Raw genomic sequence first — 14,513 nt, 5'->3', positions numbered from 1 at the left:
GAGGGCGGGCGGCGGGCGGGGGGCGAGCGGGGCGGCGGCGCGAGTCGCCCTCGGCCGCCGCGGTGGCGAGCGCGGGAGGCGGGGACCGGCGGCGGCGGCGGCGGCGGAGGAGGCCGGGGACAGCGAGAGGGGGGGAGCGGGACGTATGGCGTCATAGCGCCGCGCCGCCGCCATCTTGGGGAGGGCGAGGGCGGCGGGGGCGGCCATGGGCGGGAGGTCGGCGCCATGTTGGGGAGGGCGCGGGGGCCGCGCGGGGGTCGCGCGAGGGGCCGCCGCCATCTTGGGGAGGTCGCGGCCGTTCCCGCCTCAGGGGCGCTGAGGGACGCGGCAGGGCGGGAGCGCTGCTAAAACCGAGTTTGGCGTGGAAATGCAGCGAAAAGCGCTTGGAATAGATTTATTCGGACATATATATAGTGGGAAAGTCCAGTGTAAGTGGAAGTTGCGGAAAAATCAGTTTAAAATAGGTTTTTTTTTCATATTTTTGGTGAGAAAATCCAGTTTAAAAATGAGAGTTGCGAAAAAATCCGTTTAAAATACATTTTTTTTTCGGTCATGTTTTTGGTGCACAAATCCAGTTTAAAACGGGAGTTGCAGAAAAATCAGTTTAAAACTGATTGTTTTCCCCATATTTTTGGTGGGAAAATCCAGTTTAAAATGGGAGTTGCGAAAAAATCAATTTAAAATAGATCTTTTTCCCCCCATATTTTTGGCGGGAAAATCCAGTTTAAAATTTAAATTCCTGGAAAATGGCTTTTAAAACAGACATTAAAAAAAAAAAAATAGTGCGTTTTTTGTGTGTGGGGAGGTGTATTTTGGAGTTTTTTGTGAAAAAATCATCTTTAGAACGGATTTTTCTTTCATTGTTTTGGCGCAAAAATCCACTTTAAAGTGGAAATTGTGGGAAAAAGGTAGTTCAAAATCAAAATGTTTCCCTTCTTTTTTTGGTGGGAAAAAATACAGTTTAAAACTATTATATTTTTATTTTTGTTTAAGATACAGTACAAAGGGAAATTTCACCCTTTTTTTTGGTGGGAGAATCACAATATTTAAAATCTACTCCTTTTTCCATTTTTGTGGAAAATCCATTCTAAAATTTATTTCCCCCCATTTTCTGTGGAAAAACCCAGTTAAAAATACAAATTGTTTCCCTTTTCTGTGGAACTTGCAATTCATCTGGACTTTTAGTGGGACTTAATAATACTAAAAACCAATGTAAACCATTCCATGCGTTAGGGAATTGAAAAATAAAGGATTAGAAACACAGAGGGGAAAGGAGCTGAGGGAAATAATAAAAATGGGTGTAAATCCATGAGGTTTTTGACTTTTGAGGTGGAACTTGATACCTAATTCCTTGAAGCTAATGGATTTTTTGTTTCGTTAGGAATGGCATGGAAATCACAACGGGGACCGGCATGAGAAGAGTTCACAGGAGTTGTTTAAGAGGGACCTGGAAAGCAAAATATTTTCAGGGATGTCCCTTCATTTAGAGACAATTTGTGTTTATTCCATGCTCTGGTGGATCAAATAATTCTTTGGGATTTAAATTAGTCACCCTGTATATATATAATATATATATATATGTATGTATATATATATATATACATACATACACACACATATATATATGTATACATACATATATATGTATACATGTGTGTATATATATATGCATACACACACATGTATATGTATATATATGTATATATAATTTATATATATGGTTATATAGATATATGGTCATATATAATATTATAATTAATATATTTATTTTATATATCTGTAGGTGGATATATAGGTAGAGATTCTATGGAATCTGGGATCCCTGCAGGAGGAAGGTCCTGGAGAAAGGCAGGTTTAGGTGAGGCAGCAGGGAAATGCCCAGGGGCAGGATGTGACAATTGACATTGTTTGAGGTTTTGAAGCTGGCTGGGGAATGCTGCAGGTGCAGCTGCTCCTGCCTCGGGCAGCGGGCTGGGTGGGGATGTCCCATCCAGTGCATATTTGCAAGGTGTTGCTGATGCCTTTGGAATGGGCTCATCCACACATGGGATTGTCAAAGTGCCGAAAATCATTGAGTCTGTGCCTGCTGAGTGCTGGCATGTGTGGTGTCTTTACTGTGGGGGAAAAAAAAATTTTAAATTGATTTTTCTTTCCTTGTTCTGTCGGGAAAATCCTTTTTAAAGTGGAAATTGTGGGGAAAAGCCAGTTAAAAATGGAAATGTTTCGCTTATTTTTTTTTTTGGTGGAAAAAAATACAGTTTAAACCAGAATTTTTTAAAAAAATATTTTCTCTAAGATACAGTAGAAAAGGGAAATTTCCTCTTTTTTCTTTTTTTTTTTTTTTTTTTTTCCTACCTCTGGGAAGAGCAGAGGGCACTCAGGAGCAAGGGAGCAGCATGGATGTCCATGTGGGATGACTGGAAATTATCTGGACAGGCACCATTTCCCAGTGGGAACAAACCAACCCTTTCTCTTTGGAAACCTGAGCACCAGCACACACCTGCCCAGGATCTCTGGAATTCCAGGTTGTGCTGGGCCATAATCCCACAGGAAAAAGTTGGGAAAAACTTAACTGGGAATGCAAGTGTGGCTGCAGAAGGAAGGGAGCCATGGGAGTGCTGGAGGTGGTCAGGAAATGCCAAATTCAGTGTTCAGGGAAAACCTGGGGAGGAACAACCGAGGGGAAAGGTTTAAATGTCTCCATTCCTGGGTCTGGGAAGGGAGAAAATCACAGAATTGTGGAAGGGAATTTAGGGATCATCCACCTCCATCCCCTGCCATGGGCAGAGACACTTCCCATTATCCCAAATTCCCCCAGCCTGGCTTTGGACACTTCCAGGGATGTGGAGTCCACAACCTCTGGGACAACCTGAAAAAAGTGAAAATATCACTTGACTCAGAGACCACAAACAGCATTTTTCAACCATATACAATATAGATGGGAGGGGAGAGAACACAGCTGCAGCTCCTTGGCTTTTTTTCTTCTCTCCCTCTTTTCCAGATTGAGAAGAAAACAGCATTCACTGCTTTCCTTAAAGTGTTGGACATTACCTTTTCCTTGACCCACAGATGGGAGGAATGAGAGGTGGTTTAAAAGCTACAAATCCATTCCCCACATTAAAGTGTGTCCTTGCAGCAGGGATTGTTCAGGAATGTGCTCTGAGCTCTCTTTGCATAGTCAGGATGTTTTTCCCCACATCCAGGGAGAATTTTGGTGTTTCAGTGTTTTAAGCCCAGCCTTGGGCAGGCTCTGCTTTCCACAGCTTCTCTGGAGCCAGCCAAAACCAAGGGTGAGCGTGGGGCTGGTTCCTGTAGTGGAACCATCCTTCTGGTAGTGACTGTAGTCCCCAAAATCTGGAATTGTTCTGGAGAGCTGCTCCTGGGGGAATTTGGGATTCCTGCAGCATCTCCCAGCACCTGGCAGGGCTCTCAAATGCACTTTTCTGCTCTTTCAGCTGAATATTTCCTCTCTCCAGTTTAGATCTTTAAAGGTCTTCTCTTCCGCAGGCACTCCTCAGATATTTCAGCTTCTTTTCACTTCTTATTTTCAAATATCTATATAAATGTGGATATACTTGGGTCAAGTTCACCACAGAATGGTTTGGGTGGGAGGGATCTCCAAGCATCTCATGTACAATTAATGGGGAGACAAAGATCAGGCTGAAGAAGGGAGAAATGAGGTGGGAACTTGCTGGCAGGAAGGCGGTGCCTTCCCATCCCCACACACCAGCAAGGATTTTTTTTTCAATTGTTTTTTTCTCCAGTTGCTCTGCTGGAGCACCTGATAATTTTCCTTTTGTACTGTATCTTAGAAAAAATACGAAAAACAAAACCAAGTTTTAAAAGACAAAAAAAAAAAAACAAAACAAAACAAAAAAACCCACCCCTGTTTTAAACTGCATTAAAAAATTTTAAAAGGGAAAAAAAAGAAGGAAAAAAAGAGAAACATTTCCATTTTGAACTGGCTTTTCCCCACAATTTCCATTTTAAATTTTTTCCCGCCAAAACAAGGAAAGAAAAATGCATTTTAAATATTATTTGAGCACAAATAATAGCAAAAAAAAAAAAAAAAAAAAAAGCCACCAAAACTACTTTGAACAGTTTCTTTCAAAATGTCTATTTTAAAAGTCGTTTTCCAGGAATTCACATTTTAAAGTGGATTTTCTCGCCAAAAATATGACCAAAAAAAAAAAGCAGCAAACTGATTTGAAAAAAAGAATATTTGCTTAGCTCCCCCTGGGCAGGAGAGATAAACTCAAAGAGAATTCCCCACTGCCCCTCGCAGGCACTGCAGGCTTGGCCTCTGAGGTGCCCCAAAGGCACAGGCTGCCTGCTTTCCCTTCAGACACTGAGTATCCCACACAGTTTTACCCCCTCATAGAGTTCTTCCAGTTCTCTCACCCCTTTCTGCGGCCTTTAGCCCAAATTCCTGAGGGCTAAGCTGTGATTTCCCCCGTGAGGAACTCACATTTCTGCAGCCACGCTAAGTTTTAATTTGCTTTCTCAGCAAAATCTTATAAATGGCAAATTTATAGCTAAATTTGTGCCTAAACAATGCAGCCAGAGCCTGCTGTAAAGCCCTGCACACGTTTAATCAGAGGAATCCCATCCTGAGCTGCTCTCCCTGTGTTAATCAAGATTAGTCCCAGCATCGATGCAGACATTGAGGTTTGGGAAGGAAAACTGTGGGCTGGAGGTGTTAATTGTCACCTTGTGCTGATGGAAGGGCAGCAGTGTGGGGAAGGGAGGAAAGCAACAAGAATTACAGGTTTGAAATGTGTTACAATATTAAAGGGTGGCAGCAGGGTGCTTTGTTACCCTAAAGGGAGGAAAGGAAGGATGTTAAGAGAAAAGGGATTTAACAACACTCACTTCGTGGAAGATCAGTGGGTTCAGGTGAGCTCTGCTAATGCTGCCACACGAACTCCATGGAATTGGAACAGCCCTGGAGCCACCTGAGTGCTGGAGCAGCCTGGGACACACCAAGGGACACTGGGGAGATCACCAGAGGCACTCCCAGGAGGTCACCAGTGTGAAGCCCACAGACACCTCCTTCCATCTCCTCTCCTGAAGAAACTTCTAGAAGAGAACTTTTCAGACCTGCTGCAGCATTTTGAGAGACCCCAGCTGTGGTTCTAGGGCAGAAAAACAAAATATGAGCTGCCAGTGTGAGAGCTGGAGATGTTTCCTACTCTGCTGTCTGCTTTTCTGGTGGTGGGAACAGAAACTCTGCAAAGCACGTGAGGAAGGCAGTGGAAAAGGATGAGGAGTTGATAAAAGTGGGCAGATTTCTAAGAAGAAAACTGTCAAAATATACAGGAAGTGTGCAAAACAGAGCCATGCAAAAACACCTGAAAACTCTGCTGGGACAGTTTCCAAAGGGCAAGCTATAATTATGAGGTACTCCCTCCAATATTGTACCTAATTTCACAAAGTTCTTCCTGATGAACCATCTCAGAAGCCAAAACAGGTGACAGAAGCTTTCCAGGACCCATCTCAGGTCATTGAGAGGGGTTGGACCCCATGTCAAACTCAATAGTTACAACTGGAGTAAGACCAAGAGCTTGGAAAGCTCCAGTACAACCCAGCAGAAGATTGGGGGGTTCCCTGCTTTGGTGGCTTGAGAAAATCAGCTGACAACCCAATCAAACCCCACAGATAGGAAATCATCAACCTCGGCAGACCCTGCCCTTTTCTGCTGGAAATAATTCCATTTTATACAAGCAAAGTACTCCCAGTTGCTCTTCCCCAGGCATCCCTAGTGAGGGATACCTCAAACCCAATTTGGGAAATTCACAGAGCAGGAATTCCCCCCAGACAGAAATGTTACAGGTACCTCAAACCCAGAATGGGAAATTCACAGAGCCACCACAAACCAAGCTCACAGAGCAGGAATTCCCTCCAGACAGAAATGTTACAGCTCCAGCAAGGTCCGTCTGGCTCTGCACCATTTTGAGCTGCCCTAAGAAACCCATAGGAAGTGTCCCAGAGCAGGTTTTGTGTAAACACCAGAGGAGCCAGGTCATTCCTGCTGTCCCCTGGGTGATCCGAGCTGTTGTCACTGTTGTCACCAAGCCTTCAGCACACACAGTGCCACGTCCTGCGCTGTGGGAGCAATCCATCCAATCATGAGGGCAAATTTATTCTACAAACCTTCTTCTTCAGACTGAAATTTAAAATGTCTTAAAAAGCAAATTAATTTTTTTTCAGGAACACCATAATTTAAGGAACGAGCATTTTGCCACAAATGTGACAAAGAGACAGCAGAGTTTTTTGGAAGTGGCCACAATTCACCTGCCTGTTTCCCATCTCCTTTTTATCCCTAGGAGATCCCAGCATGAGCAGCTCAGCACCCACAGCTGTGCAAAGCAGGGTGAGATAATTCACATTTAAAGCCCCTTTCAGGTGTGTTGGCCATGTCAGCTCTGAGAAAACTCCAGGAAAACCAATTGAAATAATTATTGTGATTTAATTGCTTCACTGAATAATTTTAACTCAAACATCAGTGGTGTAATTTCTGATTTCACATCTCAGTCTGCACAGGAAACTGATTCCAGGCTGATTATCTCCATCCTTCACAGAGCAAACTTTCTGTTAAATTATGTGGGAAAAGTGCCCCCAAGATTTGCATGACCTACTTGAATCATCCTGAGACAAAGAATATAAATTCTGAAGTTCAATGTAATTCTTGGCTTGTACTAAACAGCTTTAAGCATTTTTGTTTTCTTCAATTACCTGTGTGCTTTCTCCCTGCTGACATTTCCTGCAGGACTGTGGGAGCACTTGGCCTCTCCTTGGATTTTCAGCCATTAAAAATCCTCCAACATTCAACAGTAAATGCAGGTGAACATTTGGACATTTGCATCAAGAATTTCCACCCAAGAGAAAATTGTTCCTTTCATGGCACAGAATTCTGCTGCAGCCATGGGTTCCATTAAATATTTCCCTCATTTTTTCCCAGTTACAGCTCGAGGACAAATGCTGACACTTTTTTTTTTGCATAAAGAAGATTTTGGTCTACTTTAGCTTAGTTGTGAACTTTAAATTAAAACATTCCTTTTGATTGTTTCTCCTGAAATCACATGGCAATAACCTAAAAGCAACACAGCAATTTTGGAGGCCTGTATTTTATTTCAAAGTAATTAAATATTTTTAAACTAAATTATGTGGAGCCTAAACAAACAAACCAAAAAAAGAGAGGGAAAAAAAAAGAAAAGGAAAAACTTGGTTTTTTACCAGGATCCTTTTATGGTCTGAGGCTGTTGAGGTGGGAAGGGCCTAAAAGGTTCCTCTAAGGGGACACCAAAAGAAGCAGGACTCCTGGATTCCCTGAACACCCCAGAAAAGCACAGGATGATTACAGAGTGGATAACTCACCAGGATGTAACAAACCCATCCCAACACTTTAGTCCCTGCAGGTGTCCTGGTACCTGCTAAAAACCCTTCCTGTGAGCTCTAGAATTCCATTCCTTTTGCTCCTTTGTATGACAGTTACAGAAGCAAAAGAGAGAAAAAACCAGCTTATGTCATTTAAAAAATATATACAGAGAGTTTGCAAAACAGAGCCTTATAAAAAACTGTAAAATTGAGGTTTTTGTTCTTGAAATGGCACCAGGTGAGGACAGTGAAAGATAAATGAAGGAGAGAGGAGTTAACCCACTGAAAACTTTATTTTATTTCCTTCTGCTCACACTTTTTAGTGCCAACATTTAAAAAGCCTCTTGCAAGGAAGTTTTTCTTTAAAAATCCTCCACGGGAGCCTCTTTGTCATGGAGATACCTTTTATGAGGAAAAGAGCCCTCAGCTCTCCATCCTCCCTGGAGCTGGGAAATAACAGCCAGGGCAGCTCTTCAGATGGGAACAGGGACAAAAGGATCCCTGCCCCTTCCCAAGCCTTTCTCACACATCCAAAAATCCTCTGTGCTTTTCCTCAGGTGAAACAATGGGGAAGGAGAAACCTGGCAACCCAGAAATGCTGGCTGGAGGGAAGGGAAAGGACAGGAAGCTGCTCACACCCTCATTCCAAATGTGGTGAATAATAGATTTTATTAAACTATATTTATAGTTATAATTTATATTTAGAGTTATAACTTATATTCATAATTTAGAAATATAAGTTGTAATATTTACATTCTATTATTTTAAAAATACATATTATACACAATTATAAATTATATCATATATATTATATGACATATACAATATATTATATATTATATATTATATACAATATATATAATATATATTATATTTTATATTTTATATATTATATATTATATACATGCATTTATATTATATTATATTATATTATATTATATTATATTATATTATATTATATTATATTATATTATATTATATTATATTAATGTATTCTATTATTTATATTATTATATATTTATAGTTTACTTATATTTTGTTATAGTTATAATTTATATTTGTATTTATGTTTAAAACAAAGTTTTTATCAATGTTTATATTTATATTTATATTTACGTCCACCACTCCCATCCCAGAGCAGCCTGTGCCTCTCCCCACCCACTAACACCCACCTACCCCAACATCTCCTGTGTTTTTAACAGCAGGGCTCTGGTACACAACTTCCTGCAGGAAACAGTGGCAGCAGAGCACAGGAAACCCCAGCACTACAAGAACTCAACTCCCTGCAAGGCCAGAACACCACAAAGTTCCCCCTGCCATAAAAAGGGCATCTCCAGCTTGCAGATTCCCCTCACAAACCTTTGTGCATTTGGGCAGAGCAGGATTTCTTCATCCTAAACTCCGCTTCAATCCTGCGCCCCAGAAAAGCCCGAAACTCTCACAGGCTGGGATGGAGCAGGAAGAGGTGCCACTGTCACCCTGTCACATGCACAGAGCTCGTGGCACAGCCTGCAGCACTTGGAAGCAAATCCAGCCATCTGAAATCCAAACTTTTCTTTAGAGATGTATTTTGGTCTTTATTAATCACCAGGGAAATGGAATTACATGCAAAATTCAACTGAGAGGTAAAAGGAAGGGAAAAAAGAAAAGTGTTTCATTGCTCAGTTTGGGATTGTTGGGAGGGTTTTTTCATCTGCTGTCAAAGAAGTGAATGGCAACTTTTCAGATGCACTGGAAAGCAGAGTCTGTCCTTTGCACTTCACTGCTCACCATCTGCTGAGTTCAGTGGCATCATGCTGAAATCAGAATTTTTTGTTAAAGAGAGAACAAAGTTATTATTTAATAAATATTCTAGCAAATTTTGGATACTGGAACTTGGAGTTTTGAAACCATAGTAGCTCCAGTTTACCAGAGATGTAAAAATGGCCTTGCTCACTTTCAACCATCCTTAACCACATTGAGCAGTTCCTCCTTCAGTGCTCAGAAACATCTGTCCCTAAAAGCCTGTGTGGTAAATATATCATACAAAAATCGAATATTTTGGGGTTTTAATTAATTTCTTAGCTGGAGATGCTGAGTACAGAGGTTGCAAGAGATCTCTGGCTTTAGCAGGCTGATGAGTGGAGCTGCTGTGACCAGAGACTTCCTGCTGGGTGCTGGGGAAGTGAGAGCACAGAGCAGGCTGAGGAGGAGATGGAGGTGCACAGAACAGAGGGGAAACCACAGCCCTGCGTCATCAGAGCAGGCCAGCCGAGGCTCACGGGCAGGGAAACAGGAAAGCCAGCAGCCTGCTGTCCCTCCTGAGACATGGGCTGCTGCTGAACACTGTGCTGGATTGCTGGTTGGGCTTGGTGATCTGTTCCAGCTCAGAGCTCTTCCATCCTGTGATTATTTTCTGGATGTGGTGTGAGACACTGAAGTGCCTTGTGGATTAGACATTGCTAAAATCATCAATCAATCAATCAATCAATCATCAATCATTTTGCTCGCTGTAGCAAACTGCAAAGGAGCTGCTGTCCATCTGTGACCACCAGAGCAACCCAAACACCCCTATTAACTGGAATGATGGATTTTGAACCTGTCAGTTCAAATGTTTAATTTTGTCCAGTTATGCCAGCTCTGGGAGGAAGGATGGATCCATGAGGATGTTGGCAGACACTGTGATGCTGCCAGCTCACACATTCAGGGGGTAAGTTAGCATGTGCAAAGGAGCACAGCCCAGCTCAGGCTACAAACTGATAAGGGAGCCTTTATCAGCCCTGAACAGGGCCCTGCCTCTTTGTCCCTGCCCAAGGGAACTCATGGGGTGACTCCCCTGCTCTGGGATATGGGGACATTCACAGGTAGCCCCAGGGTGTTCACCTCAGCCACAATGGACTGAGCTGTGCTGGTATCAAAGGCAGCTGCATCATCTTTGAAGGTGTCAGAGTCCCCAAGTGTCCCATGACCCATGAGATTCCATCATCCAGGGTGAACTCCCCACTCCAGGGACTGCCCACTGAGCCTGAGTGAACAGAAACCCACATTTTTTGTTCTGTGCATTTCTCCCAGCACTTCCTCGAGATTTCCCCTCATCCCCTGGTGGATCCACTCTGTGACCACCAACAGACACCGAGATTGCAACCACCAAGTCTCATCACAAGACCTGTGGGTGGTGAGATCCTCCTCCTCTCATCCTTTGCCTCTCTTTTTCAATATATCACATTTTCTCAAGTGTTACTTTTATGTTTTCATATTGTCAAATTACTATAGATAGAAACAGCCAAAATGGCTACATGGCTGTTTTCCTCAGCAAGCAAATTGGTCTAAATTAAACCCTACATATATTACCTACATATATAATTATTAAACCCTACATATATAATTATTAAACCCTACATATATATTTTTTCCCAAACACCAATTTTACTCTTGGCTTTCTAGGGTGGGTTATACCACACATAGGTGAAACAAACCCAGTGGAGTTTGCAGCAAGCCACAAATGCCAGCAGCTGGCTGAGCAGCAATGCCACCAATTATGATTTTCCCTGGTCAAAACCTCCTCAGAGAGGGAATGTTTCAGGCTGGAGAAACAGCACCAGGATTTCCAGGCCTTTATTGGCCTCCAGGATCATCCAGTCCAACCTGGGACTGAGCCCACCTTGTCCCCAGCCCAGAGCCCTGAGTGTCACATCCAGGAGGAATTCCTGGGACACCTCCAGGGATGGGCACCCCAAAGCTCCCTGGGCAGCCCCTGCCAAAGCCTGAGCCCCTTTCCATGGGGAAATTCCTGCTGTGCCCACCCTGAGCTGCCCTGGCCCAGCCTGAGGCCGTTCCCTCTGCTCCTGTCCCTGTTCCCTGGACTGTCCCCTCCTGGCAGGGACTTGTGCAGAGCCACAAGGGCCCCTGAGCCTCCTTTGCTCCAGGCTCAGCCCCTGCCCAGCTCCCTCAGCCCCTCCTGGTTCTCCAGACCCTTCCCAGCTCCCTCAGCCCCTCCTGGTTCTCCAGACCCTGCCCAGCTCCCCCAGCCCCTCCCCACACCCCTGGCTCTGTCAGTCCTTCCTGAGCCCAGGCAGGTCTCAGGGATTGAGGCTCCCATCCCTAAGGACTGGCACCGGGTGGGTGAATCCATCCCCAGCACAGCCCTGCCTCTGGAGGCACAGCACTCCATCCCACACAGACCCACAGGGTGAAGTGACAATGGCACTTGTCCCCTGCCACTTGTCACTGTGCGTGAGCTGTAATCAAAGTGTCTTTGGAGGAGCAAGAAAAACGTCAGGGGACACTGGGGTATGAGCTGAGCACTGGCGAGGCCAGGACAGGTTTAATCACAGCAGAGTCTTCACCAGGCTGTTTGGTTCTCACCTCCTTCTCTTCCCTTTCCCCTTCTTTCTGAGAGAGCCAGGCCAGGGGTGGCCCCGGAACTGCAGGAAGGCGGCGGCGTTGTGACAGATGTAGTAAGCGTTGAGCATGGCAGCTGCGCTGAAGAGATCCACTGGTACCACTTCCTTCTTTGCACCCTTTTTGGAGCGTTTGCCTTTGCCACCCTTCTTGCCTTTGTCACCCTTCTTGCCTTTGTCACCACCCTTTTTGTCTTTGCCACCTTTTTTAGCTTTGGCCTGCAGAGAGAAAACGACCACAAACCCACTCAGTTCTGGGTCTTTGCTGTCTCACTTTTGGGTAGAGGACTCCAGGCTGAGAGACTGAGAGAGCTGGGAATGTTCCCCTGGAGCAGGGAAGGCTCCAGGGAGAGCTCCCAGCACATTGCAGGGCCTGCAGGGGCTCCAGCAGAGCTGCACAGGGACTGGGGACAAGGCCTGCAGGGACAGCACACAGGGAATGGCTCCCACTGCCAGAGGGCAGCCATGGGTGGGATCTCATTCCTTGTTTGCCCAGGGTTTCTGGGGGGTTTTGTGAACACTTGTAGGCTCCTGGTAGGAATTCAGCCTCTAGCTGATCTTTCCAAATATAAAAAATGCTCACGGGCTTTATGTGCTATGTACAGAATTTTACAGCCTGCAGCCAAGAAGAAAAAATAGGTAAAAATCAGAATTAGGTTTACACTTGCACACAAAGTGAATTTGGGCAGGTCAGTTCTGTCCTGCAGATGTGGGAAGGAACCTTTTGGATATAAACCCTTCTCCTTAAAAAGGTGTTGCCAACACTTCTGAAGGATCAAAGGTATTTTACCATGGCTGGGTGTTTTTATGGAGCAGCCTGGAGTTCACATCGAGCTCTGGTGATTAACCCTGCAACACAAAATTACACGGTTAGTTACACAGTGTAAAGCACCTGTGGCTGTGTTGGTCCTCATGAAACTTTGAAGAGAAAAAGGGAAAAATAGTCCCTTACAAAAATAGACCCTTACACAAATAGACCCTTACACAAATAGACCCTTACACAAATAGACCCTTGCAAAAACAGGGTCATCCCTAAAAGCTGATACTCACCTGTGAAATCAACTGCTAATTGTCAAGCTCCAGGACTCTGAGCTTTTCAGCAAAGCCCTCGAGGTTTACAATCAGAATCCTGGACAAGACCTCCCTGACCGAGTCCAGCCGATCCCCAGCACTGCCAGGACCACCACTGACCCCAGGTGTCCCCAAATGTCCCCAAGTGCCACATCCGCGGGCCTTTGAAACCCCTCCAGGGATGGGGACGCCATCCAGCCCTGCAGCTGGACGAGGGCTGGACTACTCCTTTAGGGAAGGAATTTTCAGGATGTCCAGTCTAAACACCTGGCACAACCTGAGGCTTGTTCGGTCCCTGTTCCCTGCGACAGAGCCCGACCCCCTCTTGGCTGCGCCCTCCCGTCAGGGAGTTTAGCGAGCGAGCAGCTCCCTCCGGAACCTCCTTTTCTGCCCCACCGGAGCCCCAGCTCTCTCGGTCCCACCGGAGCCCCGTGTAGAAAAGGCAGACACTCACCGTCCTGTCCTCGCAGCGCTGAAGAGACCCCGTCCCCCCTCCCCTGGCACGGCCCCCATGGCCGCCCCACCCTCCCCTCAGCGTCCCGTTGCTATAGCGGCCCCGGGGCGGGGTCTGGTGCTGATTGACAGCCCCGTGTCCAATCCGCTGTTGACGCACCCCCCTAGTCGCCCAATCAGCGTCCAGGAGGCACTTCCCGCCACTGCGGTGGGCAGGGGGAAAAGGGCGGGAAAAGCTGTGAGGGGCCTGAGGGGAGCGGCCGCCGCCATCCCCGCCCCTGTCCCACCCTCGGCCAAAAACCTCTGAAATGTCATGAGGAGGTCAGAAAACCCCCACCACAACAACAAAAAACCCTACCACAACAACTTGGAGCTGAGAGGAGGAGGGCAGCAAGTTGCGCTTTTCAAAGGTCTCGGAAAGGTTGGCGTTTGGTGGACTGTCAGTGAAATATTGCTGCATGACATGGGGGAGTCTGTTTAAATACCTGACTCAGCCTCCTTCACCATAAAAATATTTAAAAAACAAACTCTGCTTTGCATCCTTGCAGAGCTCTGGACAGCAGGTCCTGAAAATGATGTGTAATTCAGGTTGGATATTTCTAATAAATCCCCATTTATGAGGCCTGAGACACACGGGATGGATGGAGGTGAAGGAGGCTGAGAGAGGGATGGGACATAAAGGGTTCGTTTTGTTCTCTGCACCTTTTTTAGACACAACAATTTTATCCAAGGGTAGTAATACTTCTAAAGGTGGGGTGATTTTTAAATTTGGGAAAAAATATGTGAGAGAGAAGTCTCTCCTGCATCTCTCAGCACCAGATTTTCACTTGCAAAGCACTAAAAAAATATAGGTACAAGTGAAAAATATCAGTAGGGGCTGCATTCCCTCATAGAAAAAAAAAGCTCATAATTGCAGTATTGCCAAACTCCAACAAACACATCAGTGAGTCTGCCTACATCATGAGTTTATTTTTACCTTTAACATTAACCTCTCTAAATGTGCTCTCTGCTGCATAAGTAAATTTCTTTCCTTCTTGCCTAATAAAAAGTTTTGGTAGTGTAGCTCACAGAAAAGTCTGCAGATTTGGGAGAAAAATTCTCTTGAATGAGCCTTGGATAATGAAAGAAAAAAATTATTTCCACTCTGTTCAGGGAAATTCTGTGTCATCTGTATTAACAAACCACACAGCATAAAAGAAAAAAATCATAATTACACTAATTATCTAATTTCAG

General features: G+C 44.8%; 1 protein-coding gene across 1 annotated transcript; it reads right to left on the bottom strand.

The window, feature by feature from the left end:
- Positions 1 to 8,951: 8,951 nt before the first annotated feature.
- On the bottom strand, positions 8,952 to 13,343 carry SMKR1 (small lysine rich protein 1). Its single transcript, XM_058022979.1, has 4 exons — positions 13,282 to 13,343; positions 12,547 to 12,605; positions 11,722 to 11,975; positions 8,952 to 9,173 (listed from the first exon to the last, which is right to left on the bottom strand). The coding sequence occupies exons 2-4, from the start codon at positions 12,547 to 12,549 to the stop codon at positions 9,137 to 9,139; spliced, it is 294 nt and encodes a 97-aa protein (XP_057878962.1). The 5' UTR covers positions 12,550 to 12,605; positions 13,282 to 13,343; the 3' UTR covers positions 8,952 to 9,136.
- Positions 13,344 to 14,513: the final 1,170 nt, after the last annotated feature.

This window comes from Melospiza georgiana, chromosome 4 (assembly GCF_028018845.1).
Source record: "Melospiza georgiana isolate bMelGeo1 chromosome 4, bMelGeo1.pri, whole genome shotgun sequence".
NCBI lineage: Eukaryota > Metazoa > Chordata > Aves > Passeriformes > Passerellidae > Melospiza > Melospiza georgiana.
Note: the sequence above shows the minus strand (reverse complement) of the source record. Positions and strands in the feature narration are given on the sequence as shown.

Coding starts and splice junctions, on each gene's coding strand:
- SMKR1 (XM_058022979.1), bottom strand. Junction 9,174..11,721: donor GGGAAAGGGAAGAGAAGGAG/GTGAGAACCAAA, acceptor TTCTGATTTCAG/CATGATGCCACTGAACTCAG.